Source organism: Coffea arabica, chromosome 9e, assembly GCF_036785885.1.
Source record: "Coffea arabica cultivar ET-39 chromosome 9e, Coffea Arabica ET-39 HiFi, whole genome shotgun sequence".
Taxonomy (NCBI): domain Eukaryota; kingdom Viridiplantae; phylum Streptophyta; class Magnoliopsida; order Gentianales; family Rubiaceae; genus Coffea; species Coffea arabica.
Genome location: NC_092327.1, coordinates 2,517,279 through 2,535,368, shown reverse-complemented (window position 1 = coordinate 2,535,368; position 18,090 = coordinate 2,517,279). Strand labels below are relative to the sequence as shown.

The 18,090-nt window shown below is 33.7% G+C and overlaps 1 protein-coding gene across 2 annotated transcripts; it reads right to left on the bottom strand.

Moving 5' to 3' along the window:
• Nucleotides 1-4,530: 4,530 nt before the first annotated feature.
• On the bottom strand, nt 4,531-17,334 carry LOC113708843 (protein REDUCED WALL ACETYLATION 1). 2 transcript variants are annotated; one of them, XM_027231483.2, is made up of 16 exons: nt 17,024-17,334; nt 15,869-15,960; nt 14,163-14,300; nt 14,019-14,075; nt 13,857-13,929; nt 10,739-10,897; nt 10,322-10,471; nt 9,938-10,193; nt 9,117-9,232; nt 8,942-9,028; nt 8,712-8,800; nt 8,562-8,624; nt 8,361-8,417; nt 5,656-5,752; nt 5,385-5,542; nt 4,531-4,937 (listed from the first exon to the last, which is right to left on the bottom strand). In XM_027231483.2, the coding sequence occupies exons 1-15, from the start codon at nt 17,057-17,059 to the stop codon at nt 5,387-5,389; spliced, it is 1,626 nt and encodes a 541-aa protein (XP_027087284.2). In that variant the 5' UTR covers nt 17,060-17,334; the 3' UTR covers nt 4,531-4,937; nt 5,385-5,386. The 2 variants fall into 2 exon arrangements, with proteins under 2 accessions (XP_027087284.2, XP_071922157.1); XM_072066056.1 differs by lacking the exon at nt 15,869-15,960 and having other exon boundaries at nt 17,024-17,163.
• Between the last annotated feature and the right edge of the window lie 756 nt (nt 17,335-18,090).

Genomic DNA, 18,090 nt, shown 5'->3' with positions numbered 1-18,090 from the left:
TCTTTTTTTTTTAATAAATTATAGATATGCATTATTTACGATATTTTTGTGGTCCAATTAACATTGAAAAAAAATCTAGCGATCCTACTAGGATCATGAGCGAATTTGTAAGCTTTTGTAAAATAGAAGGATTTCATGCAATGAATCGAAATCATAAAAAAAAAAAAAAAAAAAAAAGAAACCATTCTAGGTATTTTTCTGCAACGTGGATGGTTTAATGCATAGATTCTGCATTAACAGTGGAAAAAATTTTAAGAAGGATATTCTGGATAATGTATTATAAGTGAAAGAATTTGAATACTTATGAAATATTCTATAGAAGGTGCACTATCTTTTCTTCATAATATTCTCAAAAAGCTTTTAAAAATGAATAATTTGTTTGTTAAGTAATTAACTAAATCGACTACCTATTATTGAACAGGTTCCATGATGATGGTAAAATTACCTAAGCATGGGACATAAGCACTAGGTTAAATTTTCTAAAAAGGCAATGTTTAATGTGTAGTGAAATGTAATGCAAGTTTAGGACATTAAACATGTAGGATAAATAAATAAATAAACTTCACAAAAATTTTAATCTTGCATTTCAAAATTAACTTGAGGAACTTAAATACTTCTTTATTTCCGTTTTTCAACGTTACAAACATCCGTATATTTTTCTTATTTTCTGTTTTTTCCCATTTGGATACTTGAGTGGCAAGTGTACTTCTAGCTGGACAAAATGCAACCTAATTTTCAACTCTAGTTTCATACCAAAGTATGATTATCTTGTTACTCAATTGTTCAAGAGAGTGGCAAAGTCAGGTTCTTGCAATTTTTTTTGTTTTTGTTTTTCCCGCGGGGCGGGGGGGGGGGGGAGGACTGAAAAACTAGGCACTATATAAGCCGGCCTAAAGTTTAGTTTAAGTTTAGAATTTTAAGCTTCTCAATTTATATTAATATAGTCTATATCTAAATTGTCTGTTTGGAAAATATGATGCAAATTTAATTAGCAAAAAAGCTTATTATTTGTGCTTAAAACACAACATTTGCTCCGATTGAATTGTTATACAAATTTAAGTCTTTTTTTTTTTTTTTTGCTTTGGCATATGACTTTCAAATGGAAAAATTTACCGTTTAGCTGTTAACATATATAGTTACAAACCATAATGCTCGCTGATAAATTTGTCCTAAAAGTGATGGCTATCCGTCCTACTTCTGTTACATGTTCCGAAATCATAAGGGGTAGCCAAATTGGAAGCACAAGTCAAATTATATTGTTATATTTTGCCAGTTTTACGTTTACATAAAAAGTCTCAACACTTTTTGTAGTGTAAATTTGACCTTAAACAAAAGCAGAAAAGAAATAAAAGCAACTCACAATACCAATTTTTATTCACAAATAATTGATGCAAAGGATCAATATTATTAAATAAGAGGAATTTTTTTCCTAGGAGCAAAAATGTGGGAAAAATTAGGAGGAAATCACGTTTATTTTTTTATGGGGACAGGGGAAAAAATAAGGACTTCACGTATATTTTCCCAAAATTGGATTTTTCTGAATGCATTAAAGTTTTGCTTGCTGCACTGTAAGTGTAAAAGTGTGCCATAAAACTTGCACCACTTTTGGTTTCCCTCTTATTAGTGCTAAATTGATAAGTGAAGCTTGGCTTAGCAATGAAAAATTTCGTCAAGTGTCTTGATCCGATAGAGGACTAAACTGGTTCTTATGAAACTCGAGGACCAATCTGGTCAATGCCCCAAAAATGGCTACCTTAGACATAAATAATCCACATAAGATTAGTAGGGTAAATTACACAAACCATTCGTTTGATTTAACATAATGGTAGGGACTCTTTTTTTTCTTTTTCTTTTTTTTTGGGGTCGGTTTTACAAAAGTTAGAATCAACTTTGAAGTGTACCTTGTACGTACATACTAATTCTCCTTGAAACCCTCTCCCTCTTATGCATATTTTTATTTTAATTTTATGTTAATAGAGGAGAGATAAAATTTAAGAAGTGAGAAAGATAAAATTTGGGGTCGGTTTTAAGAAGTGTACCTTGCATGCAATTTTTTTTTTTCTCGGATACCATGTACACAGCATCGTATTGGTTCTAAATTAATGGAGGTATTTCCCAAATAGTTGCTAATTCATAAACAGTTGTAGTTTTCGAAAAGAGTTCTCAAAACTTTTGATACAATCATACATCTTTTAAACAATGCATTTGTTAGATATGTTTTTTAAGAAAAGAAAGCCTAGACAAATAAGGGTCCTTTTGGTTCACGGATTGGATGAGATGGGATGACTTATTCTCAGATTATTAATCCTAAGTTAAGTCATTCTCGGATAAATAATTCAAGTTATCTAGTGTTTGATTGGTTTTGAGTTGGATACGATATGTTAAAAAATAATTCCATCCTATGTTTGGTCGGAGATTGGATGAGGTATTACCAAAGCACCCCTTAATTAGTAGATTCTTTTTAATAAAGTAATTTAATATTTTTTTAATAAAAATTTTAATATTTAAAACTTTTATTAAAATATAGCAGTTTGAAACTTTAGAATTATAAAGTAAATCAAGGTTTCGAGTTGAACTCAAACTAATATATAGAAGATTTTTTTTTGGGACCGAGTTTGAATTTATTGAAGTTGTCATTCATAAAACCTAATTGATAAGGTTATGTATTTATATAGAATTTGGTTTAGAAAATAAACTTAGTAAGGGTAATTTAGTCCAAGGGCAATATAGTCCTTCTATTATAATGTTAGTATGGCAAATTAGTCAAAAAATTTAAATTAATTAATAAGAATAAATTAGTTAAAATTTTTAAAATAATGAATAGGTGCAAATTAATCAAAATTTTTAATATAATTAGTAAGGAGTCCATTTATTATCATATTATTGTGTGCGAATATGATTATATAATAGTCAGTATGAATTTGAATCTTTCATAAGGCAAATTAGTCCAAATATTGTTATGTTGGTGGTAGAGGCAAATTAATAAAAAAAACTTTAAAATTAATTAGCAAGAGCAAATTATTCCATTCATATTATATTATTCATGTGAAAGTAGAGCTATATAATTATAAGAGTATAAATTTATATTTTTTGTAACTATAAATTATTCTAAAATTTTATTATCCTATCTGTTAATCATCCCAAAATGACTAATACCACCTCCCCTATGGAATTATTTTATTCCGTGAATAGGAAATTAATTTAGTTATGTAGAATGTATCATCTCATGTATAAAATGCAATCAAACATGGAATGACATAAGGTGATTAATCTAATCATGTATCATCCCATGAACCAAACAAACCCTAAAAGAATTGCATTTGGTCAATGTATCTTTTAAGGAAACATCGAATGTGTTTTTTTATCCTTGGAGAGGAGATTTGAAAAACGCCATCTTTTCAAACTTGATTTTAAATAGTCTCACCTTTTTGGTAATTTAGTCTATAAGATAATGTCACTAACAAATCTTCGTGGAACTCAGACGCTCCACAGACAATTAAGATCAAGAAAGTACGAATTTGATCAGAAGCTGCTACACAAGTGTGGCATGGTTCTCTTTTATCCAAGGTCTAGTGGATCAACTAGTCATAAACGAAGAAAATGATAACCACCATCCCAACAAATGACATCCGTAAACACCCACTTGTTTACATTATTTTGAATCCAAAATCACAACAATACAGGGAAAAAAAAAAAAGAGGATTCATCAAGGCCCAGCTTAAAGCTCGTATGAATATCAACCAAGTGACTGTGAATCCCCTATTCTCTTTTTTTTTTTTTTTCCGAAACGATAGAAATTTTCTCATAATAAGGAAGTAAAATTACATTGTATGAGCGAGGGCTCAAATTTGACTTTACAAAAGTGGACTAGGCCACTGATGAGCTTCAGGTTCCTCATCAAAGAAGAAGTATGGCTAATCTACTCAGTTTAGTACTGAGTCTATCCCTATCACCAGGTAATCTATCAAATGAGCATTTCCTAAACATTGAGCAAAGATCTTTTATATCCTCCAGGTGAGTTGCCAGTTTTAAGTTACTAAAAGCTTGATACCGTATGATATTTAGAACCTGAATGCATGGTGTTCGGATCTTGATATGCTGCCATCCTTTCTCCTTTAGCTTATAAAGTGCCAGTTTGATGGCCAAAAGATTGTCCTGCACTGCTGATCCAGTGCTTCTCTCATTCAGTATCCAAGCTTCGCATTTTTGGTTCCAATTGTTTTGTGCTGCAACTCCAATTCCCATATTTTGGCCTTCCACATGTTGACCCACTTCCACGCTAATGTTCAGCAAGTAATCATCCTCCCCCATCCGTTCCTCCTCATCTTGTACTGCTTCTGTTTCGGACATGCTCAGCTGATGTTGTATTTGTTGTGATTGGTGATACTCCTCCCAGTCCTTAATTGCTTTCCTAATGACTTTGGTGAATCCCCTATCCGACTCTCACAAAACTCTCCTTTTGTATAAACTTAAAGAGCGCTCCCCCACCCCCCTCCCACACACAAAACAAAATGAAAAAAAAGGCAGACAGAAATGGAAGTCATCCAAAAATTCCATTACCAATTACAAGCTGTTGCTGGAGAATACACATCTAAACCTACATGCCTACATTTTTCAGACCAATAATTGCTACACAAGATTTATCAAGGGCAAAAAATAGAAAAATATATAAAGAATATGGCACGTTATAGTCCAGAATTTTACAAAGATTTTGTTCCTATATTTGTTTATCCTCCGCCAATCAGTTGTGGGGTAAATGGAACATCTGTTCGGAGTCTTCAATGGAGCAATTGTATGCGCTGTTCCACAAAATTGTTGGAAATACAAAAAGCTTTATAAGCTACCTTTGTAGCAAAACCTTCCATCTCCTAGAAATTTACCCCATACGTTTCATCTGTATGTGCAAATGTGGAAAGAACTTTCTAACAGTTTCAGACCTGTTAAAACAAGTTGCAGAAAGTATAAGCACAAGTAACTTAGCTTAAAAAGCATGAAGAACAGAAATCTTGATTCCATAAAGGTCCATGGCCAGGTTTTATATTTAAAAAAAAAAATGCCTTTACACGTGCCATATGCTAGTCGCATACTTGCATAGCATCACTAAGTACAGTGAGACACAGACCAATGCAGAAACATCATAGACAAATATGTCCTATATGAACTCCAAAATGTCAAAAGTTAAGTGAGTCATAGATCAATGAAGATAAATTAACACAATAACAGCAAGCATGGATAAGCATACTTCGCAGCCAGTAGGTAAAGACATACTTTACAGAGACGATTGACCCTGAATTTGATAAAAACTCTCTCTCTCTCTCTCTCTCTCTCTCTCTTGTGTGGAGGTGTGTGTCTGCAGCATCTTTTAAAGCAGGAAACAGACTTACAATTAATGAGGAATCTGAAGAAGAATGAAAGAAATGATGTATAGACACACAGAAATTGCAGCTCCAGCAACCAAGTTGTAAAACAGCTTCTGGTTGTCTCTTGTGGGAACAAAAACTCCCTTCAGAGTATTCGTTAGTTCAAAAATCCTACAGGATATCTGAGATGCCAAGTACAATTAAGCCAAAAAAAAAAAAAAAAACAGTTTAGATTATTCAGAAAATTCAAGTACTTCAATTGTTTATATGACAGAAAAAGAAGATATCTGCTCACCAGGACATAAATTGCAGATGTGAGCATGAAATTGAGCATAGGGTAATCTGGAATAAATGACAGTAGCCACTTAGGCTGTCCATTAGGCATATTTGACCTGCAGACAAAAGAAAGAAACGAGATATAAACAGGAAGTTGACATAATGTAACGGTAGAAATCGCATATCAGCAGCAAAACTAAGAAAATCTATTTTTTTAAATTTTTGCCAAAGAAACTCAAATACTTATCTCTGCACAATGCATATAAGAAACATTTTTCTTGGCATTTGACATCCTTCTGATGCAGCCCAATTGTGAAAGAATTCATAAAAGAAAAAGACATCATGCAGACAGGGCTAATACATAGAAAAATAAAACTGAATAGAATTCAACCAAGTTTTATAAAATTCTCATAAACTTTTATTGCTCAACACCTTGAACAAATTAAATTTACTAGGACTCAACTCCACTTGGACCCAAAGGTGACTCCATGAGTATTTAAATGAGTTTCACCACAAAAAATGTGTTTGACCCATATATACAAGACAGAATAAGAGAAAGGCAAGAAAAGCAATTCTTACAAATTATCTGCACAGCTTTTAAACAAGCACTTCTCAACTTTCACCCATCTCTACAGAAATGTTTCAGCAAAAACGGTAACTCTTCGTTGAACAGAGAATTCTATGTGTCCTCCAATTTAATTCATGCAATCCCATTTAGTGCCTCCACACACACACAAACACACACACATGTGTGTTGTGGGTGTGTGTGTGTGTGACAACTATTTTCTTTCAACTATACTGTATATCATGCAGATGCAACCTTCAGGGAGATGCTAAGACTACCTTAAGTCATAAAAACACCTAGTTGAGAAATTGGCTCCATTGTATATACTGAAAAAGTTCAGCATCTCTTCGAATTAAAACCATAAATGTGTTGAATTTGAATGTCTTTTACATGCCATATTTGATCATTATTAATGACCCTTTTTGGTTATGTCATCAATTTATATTTCCAATAAAAATGATTGATTCAAACTTCTAAGCCCACGGTTTTCAAGTTTTAATTAATGCACATTACTATGATGATTTTGCTATGCCTAATTACACATATTAGCTTTTTTCTGTCATTCTTTTCGTTTTCAGATGAATTACTAGAATATAGGCTTCACAATTGGCCATTCAGTTCCACTGATAGATGTATAATATTCTTTCAAGTTCAGCAAACATAACGAGAAAGAAAAGTTAAGCATTCAGCAACAGTGTTTGTCATTTCTAGATGAAGGCAGAGGTGAGTGCTACGATATTCAATTTTTGAGTAGTATTAAGAACTTTTCAAATGAATATGTATCTTCCAATTACTTCTGACAGTCGTAATCCTCAGTTTCTTGAAAAACCAAATAAATAAATGGCCCAAACTCAATATTCTAACTGAAAAGAATTATCAGACTTCCATAACAAATGACTGGTTAATTCTCGTGTATTTCACAGAGGATGAGCACAGATCATTACTATAAGAGTAAACTGCTTGACTATAGTATTACTTTAACACTTGTTGACACAAGTTTCAGATCCAATATTATGTCAGAAATCAGAACAAGCACCAGTTGGTTGACAAAGGGCTTAGTAGCCAATGCACGAACCAAATTGTCTCTAATTTAAGTAACCTACATTCACCATTTCCTGAAATTAATGCAGTATCTGACCAAACCAAACAGCAGTTGGCTGATAAACAAAGCACGGACCAATGTTTTCTCTACTTTAAGTTACCCACATTTACCATTTCCTAAAATTGATTCAGTATCTGACAATGCAGAATTATCGGTGCTGGTTTCTTCACTCTCCTTTCTCCTTGTCCTTCTCCATATTTTTCATTTTTCTTCTATTTAATTGTTAAAAAGGATTTCTTGAGGGTATATACAAATGAAAATAAGGAACTTCTGAGCTAGTACTAGAATTTTCACCAAATTTGACACATATTTCCCTTCTTTTCTTCCTAGCATTCCCAACTAAGTCCTCCCCAACTAGACCAGAACTACAGCCAAAGTATGCCCGAAAAGGTACGAAACCATGATTGGTAATCTAATGGGGAAAAAAGCATAAACAAGAGTAATTACCATCAGGAAGAAGAAAAGTACATCAAAGATTATCATATATCTACATACCACGAAAAGCAACAACTCTTCAATTATATACTTATCCAGTCTATTAAATTAAATCTTACATTTGAACATTTTCTATAAATCAAAATCATTGCAAATCTCTCAAACAATTTGTCCACTTTAGAAATTTTTAATTGAGTGTATTACTTCTTTGATCAGTAAAAATTTTTGCCTATAGATGATGATGGTTTCTTAAAATGCAGTCAACATGATCGATTCTAGAAATTAGCTCTTCTAGCATGTTGATTTGTGCAATTAACTTGTTCTCATAATCCATTTCCATTACAGCAGAAGAGAAAGAAGCATCCAAAATGTTTGACTAGTTTAACTAATTTGACTAGAAATATGAAGATTAACCTGAAAACCGGTAATGGATAATATAAAGAACACATTATGCATGAAAAAGGAAAACTGTTGGACCCGTCCCCTATTTTTTCACATAAAAAATGACAGTAGAATGAGCCAATAAAAATATTCATTCATAAGAAATTGTCAGTTGCTGCATACATATAGGTGACATGTATTTTCCTGTACAAATTGATGCAAAACAATTAAAGACCCGTACCTCAGCCATATGTGGAACTGTGAGATGTAAGTTTCTAGAGTAATTTTGCCAAGCCACCTAGTATAAAAGCAATGGAACGATCAGAGAAGCCTAAAAGTAAATGCTTGGCCTCATTTAAAACCTAACAATTTGATAACTTGCAGAAATACATGAGCGCACCTGCATAACCAGAGAAAGAGAGAGAGAGAGAGAATGACTTACGCAAATAGAGTCAATGAGAAATTTCGAAGCTCCTGGGTAAAGTTCCGCAAACAGATGTAAACACTAGCAAGAAAAGAAAGAGATGTCAGTAATAAACTGAGACAAAATTGCATAGTAAAGCTCAACTATAGTAAGAACAGTAAAACACACGTTATGGGAATCCACGATGTGTATGGATGGAGCTTGTTGTAAGCAACCTTGTCCAGCTTGTAAATATATTCATACCACAAGTACCCAACCTTGAAAGATAGTTCAAATGTTAAATGTTAATTCAGGGTAACAAATTAAGAACATGTAATAGCCTCAAAAAAAGGGAATTAAAATTCCAATAATTGGTGGTAGAACCCAGCCCCCCCCCCCCCAAAAAAAAGGCAACTTACAACTACTGAAGCTGTAACAATGAATGTCTTGATAGTTCGTCTACGCTTGGGTTCAGACTCCTCCAATTTCTCCATCAACTTTTCAACCTATGGCAACATAAGGTACCACACTGTAATTGCTCCAAACTGAAAAGCATAAGCTTGCTCCAGACGTACAATATACATTGGACATTACATTGGGATGAAAGTAGGCATATATCATTCCAATAATCCATATATAGCGATCAAGTCCAGATCTGAAATGCCATTCATGAAGTCGAGGAAGATCAGGCTTTGCAGGATCAGTGTACTCTGCCAGGGAGCACAAGAATTTTCAGGTTCTCAACTCCCAATGTACTATAAAAATGCAGCTGATGTCTCAATTTTTTTTTTTTTGAACTGTCAATTAACACTATTCATGCTGCTACCACTAACTATCAATTATGCAACTGTCATTCTTTCAAATACTACTACTACTGATGTCATTCTTCTCCTTTCTGCTTTCAGTTATAACTTTTGCTGTGAGAATAGAACAGTCAACTACATTTTGCAGTCTGACATGGCAAGATCTCTGCTCATGCATTTGTCAAACAAACAAACAAGTCTCCCAGCCTTTACAAACAGGATTACAACATTCCCAGATTACACAATCAAAACCCAGATTTTAAGGAACGACATGCAAAAAAATGTTTCCTGTAGCTAAATCTGTCTGTTACGCAACTGGCAGTTTCCCAAATTAACAAGCAAAAGACAATGTACCCCTAAATTCTCCTCTCCACATTTCCTCAGGGTACAGTGTACTTATAAAACTAGTATGCAGTAAAACTCCCCACAGGAATGTATAAAAATCATTTATAAGTGATCCCAAATTTCTCAGACCAAACAAATTGGAAGCTAAAAGGTTCAGCATTCTCTTATGTCTATCTACCATGTACGTAACAAATTATCCAAGTGCACTCAAGCATAAGAATGCAGAGAAACAAAAAATAGCAGATAAATGCTGGAAGAGTTACCAACCTAGTAGAAAAGTGAAAGGACTCCATATGAGGTCAAAAACTCCAGGAATTTCCCATATCACAATTACCACAAGAAAGCACATAAAGATTTTCAAAGCCATAACTGATCTTATCTCGTTATAGTTATGGCCAATACCCAGGGCACCATACACCATCAGAGTGAAAAGCGTGTGCATGGGGCAAATATAGTACAGCGTGTAGTCATTGTTAAGGATGATGCAACATAATGCCACAAAAAAGTTTAGCCTCCACATCATCTGCATAAAGGAGATAAAAAAAATCATATATTTAAAGATAAAAGGGAATGCAATAAGATACACACTCATAGCTACTTTAGTAGTATGATACATGAAAACAAGAAACGTTAGTGTAGGAGGTTAGTTACCTGAGCAAACCGAGCCAGACTAAAATCCTTCTTGATGTAATAATAGGAAAAGTTACCAAAACCAGTCATCCAGACGTATGCAGCAATAAAAATACGAATAGCATTATATATCTCAACTGCCGCAAAATAGTGATACATTAAGAATAGGACCTGGTTAGAACATGAAGAAACACAATTAGTCAAAACAGTATGGATGATGCATAGAATGCTAACTATTAAAAAAACCAAAGTTGTATGCGGCTGAGAAACTGCAAAGAGACCACTAAGCTAACAGGAGTGAGCAGAGATTTCGCACAAGTAGATTAACTAAAAGGACCTGAGGGGAGTAATGGAAGAGAGAGAGAGAGAGAGGTTCAGGAACATTCTTTGCATACAATCCAGAACAGCATTGCATGTACACAGAGCGGAAGTACTTGCCTGCATCCATCCTTTCCACTCCTCTGTCTGATGGCGATTTAGGTAAAGCAAGGTTTTCCCAGAGAATGCTGACTTGTCATGATGCTTTTTCAGAGAAGTCATTGCTGAAGCTATGATAAGAAGAATGTAAAGAAAGAGGAAAAGATCCCGATTGTAGCTCTGTTCATAGAAAACAACCAACAAACAAAGAAAACTGATTATGATGCATGCACTAATAAACATGTGCTCAAACCTCGTGTGTCCAAAGAAAAACCATCACACCAATAAACTAGATCTCCTTGAGCAAATAACAACCATATTTCGATTCTACCAGACAAATATTGATACAAATAAAAGTTCCCAGTGAGAAAGCCTCAAAATTCACAAAACTTGCACAGTTTGATTAAAAAATGGCAAAATGGACTTGAATGCCAATTCAAAACCAAAATTTCATAAATAAGGCCACAATAGGATGTCCTGGGTCTTTAAGATCAAATCATGGGATCACAAGATCATGCAATATTTAGATACAGCTTCTTTCAATCATTTAGGTGTAAGAAATTCATAAGGATTTGCCTAAGACATGTTTAACATAGCCAACAAGTTTAGTTTTCACACCAAGCTCGTAGCTTGCAGTGGTGGATAAGACATGCCAAATGAAGCTTACAACTCTCTCGAGAAGGATATGCACAAAACCCTCCTAAATTTAGTCCAGTTGCACTTTAACCAGCCACCTCCCCCACCCACCCCCTCAACACCCCCCTCCCCGCCAAAAAAAAAAAACTATTCTTGATACGAATTTAACCCTGCTTGAGTTTTTTGGAAGAAGTGCCCCTACCAAACGAAAATTTTTCCTATTTATTCTGCCTTTTTTTTTCCATTTTTTTCTTTGTTCTTTTTCCACTTTAATTCTTTTTCTCCCTTTTCTCATCTAAGTAGCTGTACTTCATTCCCTTTACTATTACTTTTTGTTCATTTAGAATTAATATTCATCTAATTTTATTTATTCTTTTAGTTTATTCTACTTTGTTCAGTTATTTTTGCTAGTGACATTAATCGCAATATCTATATCATAACAAAACATATGGTACCTATTAGAAAGCCTATTCCATATAGCAGTTTGATATATTAAACCAAAAGCAAAGTAGAGCTTAAAAATTAACAAATTAATTAATCATAATATAATGTTTCATCAACTATTTTTCTTTGTTAAATAGTAGAGTATCAAAAGTAAATAAAAATGGCGGTTAGACTCTTTGCTTACTTTCTTTTGCTATAAAAAACTGATGGTGTAAGTCCCCGTCTGCTTATATTTGCTTAAATACTTCAATTTCAAAATTAAATATGCTTAGCAAAGCAATAAATATAAGTACTTTGTTATGCTATGAGTTTATATGTGTTAGTAGTTCCAAAAAAAAAAAATTACAACAAAAATAACATAAGATAAAGTAAAATCTAGAAATTTAATCATAAGTATGCAAACAATAATAGGAAAGGAATCACGCAGCTGGTAGCATGAGAGAAAGGAGAATAAGCAAAAGTATGTATTAAAAAAAAGGAAGAAGGAGAAAAGAGAAAAACAATATAATTTAGATTACATAATCATGATATAAAATTGCAACGGCAGTTTTGTCCAACAATATTAAGCAAGGGTAGCATCTATTAAAAAAAAAATTTTTTGTTTCGGTTGTTGGTGGGGGGGGGGGGGGGGTGTTTGGTGCTAGTGCATTCAGCCCTTTTGCGATATGCACATCATAACATCCTTGAATTAGTAACAATTATAAAACAGTCTCTAGTACTAATTTTGGTTCACTTAAGAAACTATGATCGACTGTACAAGAATTGGCAGCTGAAAACTCGGATACATATATATCAGTCAAATAGCTTGCTAGATGAAAAGGAACACAATAATTTCAGAAACAAGAAAAAGTGCAGAAGGATTTCCACTCCGAAGGGTGATAGAAAGAAGGAAAGAAAGGTTTAAAAGTAAAATAAAACTTGAAAGAAGAGAAGATGCAAGGGGTTGCTGGTAGAACTGCGATACCAAAAACAAGAAATATCAAGAGGATAGAGCTTGAAGAAATTATAGCATAGTTTCAAATGCCACATGTCTCCAATACTTCATCACTTATTCACCTTGAATTGAGGATGGAAATATATGATTTTGGAAAGTTTAACCATAGCCTCACATTCATAGCAATCACCGACAACAGATCTACAGAGCATTGCTCTCGTAGTCAAAGAGAAAAGGAATTAGTTAGGAAAGAACTTTATGAGATCTTTTCCATAACCACTAGGCAATTCAATTAGCATAACATACCTAGCATTGCCTTTCCTGAGTAAGTGAACAAAGACAAGAAGAGTTCAATTTTCCCAAGCTAAATCCTCTAAGACATAGAGAACAAATTGAATTACCACTTTCTCGCTAACCAAACATGTGAATTGCAACATAACTACTGAAAAGATGCAGTAGATTCTTATAAAATATGAGCAAACAGAAGATAGCAAACCATTAAGCAAATTAATCATCAGTTTTGACCATTTAAAACAAATTTAAAATCTAAAAGTCAGTAAAGACTGTTTTGGATATAACTTCTTTAAAATCCAAGAACAGATACACCTCTGACTGGCATCCTGCAAAACCACACAAGTGCTGAAAAGAGGAATACTGTAATCTAGTGGTCCTAAAACAACAAATTTCAACAAAACACCTTGTCTTAAATTCCGATGCTCTAAAATATAACTCACATAAGGTGAAAGTTCTGAGGAGATAAACAGGAATGTACCAGAAACTTTAACAGTGAGATGCCAGATATTTATAGAATCCTTAGATAGTTGCTTGCACATACACAGAAGACATACAAAAGGAAACACCAAAACTTCAGTTGAATCATATTTTCTCTTCTAAGTTTACATATGAGCATCCCATTTTCCATAGTATATAAGGGTTTGTAAGGATTTATTTTGGACTGAAAGTTCCTGAAATATTTAAACCTCCAAACATTGAGGACAGGCATACATTGAAATCAACCAAAAGTTTACTTAGCAAACAATTAAAATGACCATCTGGGACCACCATACAGCAATGACAATAAAACTTAATGATGACTACACAGAGAAATGAAAAGATATAAAGCACCTTCGTAGAATCTGCAAACAAATTTGTCCGGTCACACATGTAGAAATATATCAAAATTCCCCCCATTTCGGACCTAAATCAAATTGTAACATCATCTGTGAGACAATTAAGTCAAAGTCATACACGTCACAAAAAATTGCAAAATATAACCAAATTGATTACATTGCTCTAAGGGTTGCTCGATTATCTAGCAAAAACGAGTCCTCCATTGTTAGGAACCTAGAAAATTAAGTACTCAGTCAGATGGTTCAAAGATTATGAAATTAAAAATGCTCCAAAGGGATATAAAAATCATAAGAAATTGACCTAATTAAGTTCGTTTTAATGGATGAACTGGACAACTTCACAGATGGTGATTTAGTGAGACCTCCTTCCAGCAAGACAGCTCGATCATCTTCCTTGATCGTTTGACTTTCCATTTCCACTAGATTATTGTCTGAATGCCTGCCAACCAAAAAGTCAAAAATTCAACATATGAAAGCATGAAACTGAAATTTTACTATATTTTGCTTTGATTGGATACATAGAATAGCAGTTTTGGTAATTATAAATAGACAAAAGGTTCAGTTTCCCAATGATCGTGATGGCACAAAAAGGTAATGCCCATTGCCAAAGACACAAACATGACTGCCACATATCCCAAATGTTAATCACGTACACTTAGTTTGAGGTAAGCAACTTTTTTCTTTTTTCTTTGTTATTCTGTTTTATAGAGTTCTGAAGAATAGTACAATAAGAAAAGTAAATCAATGGCCTGGACTCTAAATGATTACTACTTTCTTCGATTTCAAATGTGAATGGTAGAAACCAGCCTGAAATAAGAGTGGATTCAGAGACAGTATTAACACTGGGGCTACTAAATTACAAGTTGAACTTGCTCCTTTTATGCAATTCTGCAAAAGTAGAAAAGGAAGCCAAAAAATTTCAAAGCTGGTTCCTTAGCTGTAGACATAGCAATAAAGGGCAAGGATTTCCATGTACTGGAAGAACGCAATATAACTGCTATAAAATGCATGGTTCTGGAAACATTTTACAATCTTACAACTTGTAAATAAAATTCAAGTTGATGAAACGACCTTAAGAACTAGCTTCTACAATCTCTATAATGTAATGGGTGAAAGTTCAGCTACCCAGCATCATATTGTAGAAGACTATAAAGATTCATATCTAAAAGTATTAAAGGATAATTCAGGCCAAGACATAAATTTACTTTCGTTCTCCTGTATTCCCCCACTTTCGCATTCAATAGCATATGATAAAGTTGCATAATACGTACTCCCGCCTTCCCATTGTCAATTTCATATTTCCATTTTGTCAATGTCCCAAAGTAATGGTCATGTTTTAAAAGTCAAGACAAATATTACTAAGCTGCTCATTTTGCCATTCAGACAGCAAAAATACCAAGGCACTCCAAACAACTTGAATTAAAGGGATGTGTAGCAAATTCATCCAAAGCCACCACATACAGACACAATGATTACTTGTCTCCATAAACAATTTGCATTCCCAAAAACCGACTGTAATTTATGGGGGTTATAAATACATATCATGTCATGTCCGACAACCTCTGAAAGAAAATAGTCTTATAATCACCAACTTTATTTCATTGGTAGTAAATGAAATTTCATTAGTAATAAATGAAACTTATAAGTTTTTTGCCATAGATTTCTGCATACGTAGTTAAATCTTTAGAGAAAAAATGATGCATGAAGATATTTACACTCCCAGTGATATGAAATAACAATGCATGAAAAGAAAGTCGGGACTTGGGCATCACAAACATGGATAATAAAGAGAGAAAAGAAAGGCAAAAAAAGCTAATATTTCAACAAAAAAAAAACTAGTCTGAATGTGTAAAAATCGTAACTTTATTTGGCAGGTGTCTATTTATTTGACAAGTGCCCTTTGTTTTCTCTTTCACGAATCATTATCTAGTCCAACTATATGTTATTTTCTATTTGGTTGTTTCTCAGACTTAGCACAGCTATCAATGTTGATCAAGTGTAGCTTACACTTTAGAGGGTGATGATGACTTCTTATACTCTAAACGCTCGGCATATATCCATGCTACGATGACAGGAATAACTCCAAGAAGAAATGACACCTGAACCATGAGGAACAACCTTGTTAAATGTGTAGAGCAAACAACATAAAGAAAAATGCTACCAACAGGCTAAAAGAGGTAAAAAGAAATATAAGTACAAGTAAAACATTTACCAGGCAGCCTATGCAGCTGTAAGAAATGACCTACCAAACTTAAGACCAAAGTGTATTCATATCTACCCAGCATGGTAAGAACAGTGTGTCCGAAAACAAGAATACAGTGTTCCTTGCAAAATGACCACATAATACAATAGATAACCTGTTACTCTGATTTGTTTTGAAGGTAAAATGTGCCAACAACACCGCCGAAAACCTCACTTTTTTCCTAAAAAGTATGTCTCTAATATTTGTCACAAATCAAAATGGCCAGTATAATTAGTTAGCGCCGAGCTACTTTTTGCTGACAACACACCAATCAGTCACTTTTACACACTAAAATTAAGTAAAATGCCCTCTATTTCTTGCAACCAGTTGTTAAAAACAAGATCAAATAGTTTCTAAACAATAAAATCTTTTGTAGATTATATTCCTAAAAAAGAAATTAAATCTATTTCATTTCCAATTGCTTCAGAGCTTACATAATCCTTCGTACACAAGTTCATACTTCCAACTTCATCCCTCTTAAACCCACAATCGTCATTCTCCTTAATCGTTCATCATTTCTTATCTGATCATCCACTTCGTTATGTTCTACGTATGAATTCCACACCTTCATCTTCTTTTTACTAACAAAAATGCCAACCACTTCCAAATCCTTACCAATACTTATCAACACTAAAATCAACAGCCAATCATTCAATACAATTCCACTCCATCAGTTCGAGTTCGAGCTCATGTTCAAGTTTCATCCAAGTTAAATCTCAAAATACTTCAGCAAAACTAACTAATTCAACTAAAACCAAGCTCTATATACCAAAAATTTAAATAAATAAACGCATGCAAATGTACATATGCATCTACAGGCGCATGTAAATTTCAATGAGGAAGCCAAATTTACAAAAATTTCAAATCTCAATAACGAATCAAATTCACCGGCGGCAAAATAAATAAAACTGGAAACTAACCTCTCCAGGCGTCACAGGACCAGCAGCCACCGCCATTTTTCACAAATCTGGAGAAAAAGAGAATTTCCAGAAATTTACAGAAATGCAACAACAGGCGCCGTTGAAGCAAAGCCCTTTAAGAAAAGTTTAATCGAAGTAGCATTTGATTCAGGAAAATGTTGTTGTCGGATCCAGGAGTATTTATGAAGATGAGGACAAAGATGGAATATACAAGAAAGTTAAGGGAGAGAAAAGGGAAATAATAATATATTTGAAGGAAGGAGAGATCTGAAGCAAGCAAGGAGTGGAGAGACTAGTATGTTGTCGACGTCGTCGTTTGCTTCAAGATTTGGGGAAATAAAATAAAGAATCGAACAGATGTCGGAGGAGACGTCAGCGTCGTCGTTTTGCTTTGTCACGGTCAAGGAAGTGGAGGCCAACCGTTCGAAGCATGGCGTAATGGTGGGGTTCGAAGGTTGTTGTGGGGTTTGGTGTGTTGGCCAGTTGGCCTTAAACGCGGATTCTGAATCAAAATTCATTCGTGATTTCTTTGATTAGTTGCTCCATTCTTTTCATTTTCGTTAGCAACATGGAAAGGTTGTTTCTGCTACACTAGCTAGTACCAACTCGTATTTCATCCAAGGATGGTTGCCAACTCATGGACCGTAGACACTCGCTAATACGTCTAGACTAGTATAAATATCCTTGCTACGCACGGCGACGATATTATTGAAAGGAATTAAATGGGAAGGTGAAAAAAAAAAAAAGTAAGAAATTTGTAACAAAATAATTAAAATCTAATATTTGTTTAGCAATAGTTCAAACTATGATAAAATATGTACATTATTTATGAACTACCTTTTTATGGAAGTTAAATCCTAAAATAAAAATAGGAATGTATAATAGAAAATAAATGATATATGGATAAAAATAAATGTAATAGCATGCTTATTTTGATTTGGAAATGAAATACTTATAAACATTATGCATTTAATTTGATAATTTTGTACGAAAGTACGAACATTCTTCACACTAATCAACCTTAGCACGAAAGCCAACATTGATAGATTAATTAACTCTATTGAATT

What these genes read in the sequence shown, in the direction of transcription:
- LOC113708843 (XM_027231483.2), bottom strand. Translation starts at nt 17,059, where the DNA reads ATGGCGGTGGCTGCTGGTCCTGTGACGCCTGGAGAG. An exon ending in TCATCATCACCCTCTAAAGT is followed by an intron (nt 14,301 to 15,868) that starts GTAAGCTACACT and finishes TTTGGTTGGCAG; the next exon opens with GCATTCAGACAATAATCTAG. An exon ending in TTGTTACAGCTTCAGTAGTT is followed by an intron (nt 8,801 to 8,941) that starts GTAAGTTGCCTT and finishes CTATCTTTCAAG; the next exon opens with GTTGGGTACTTGTGGTATGA.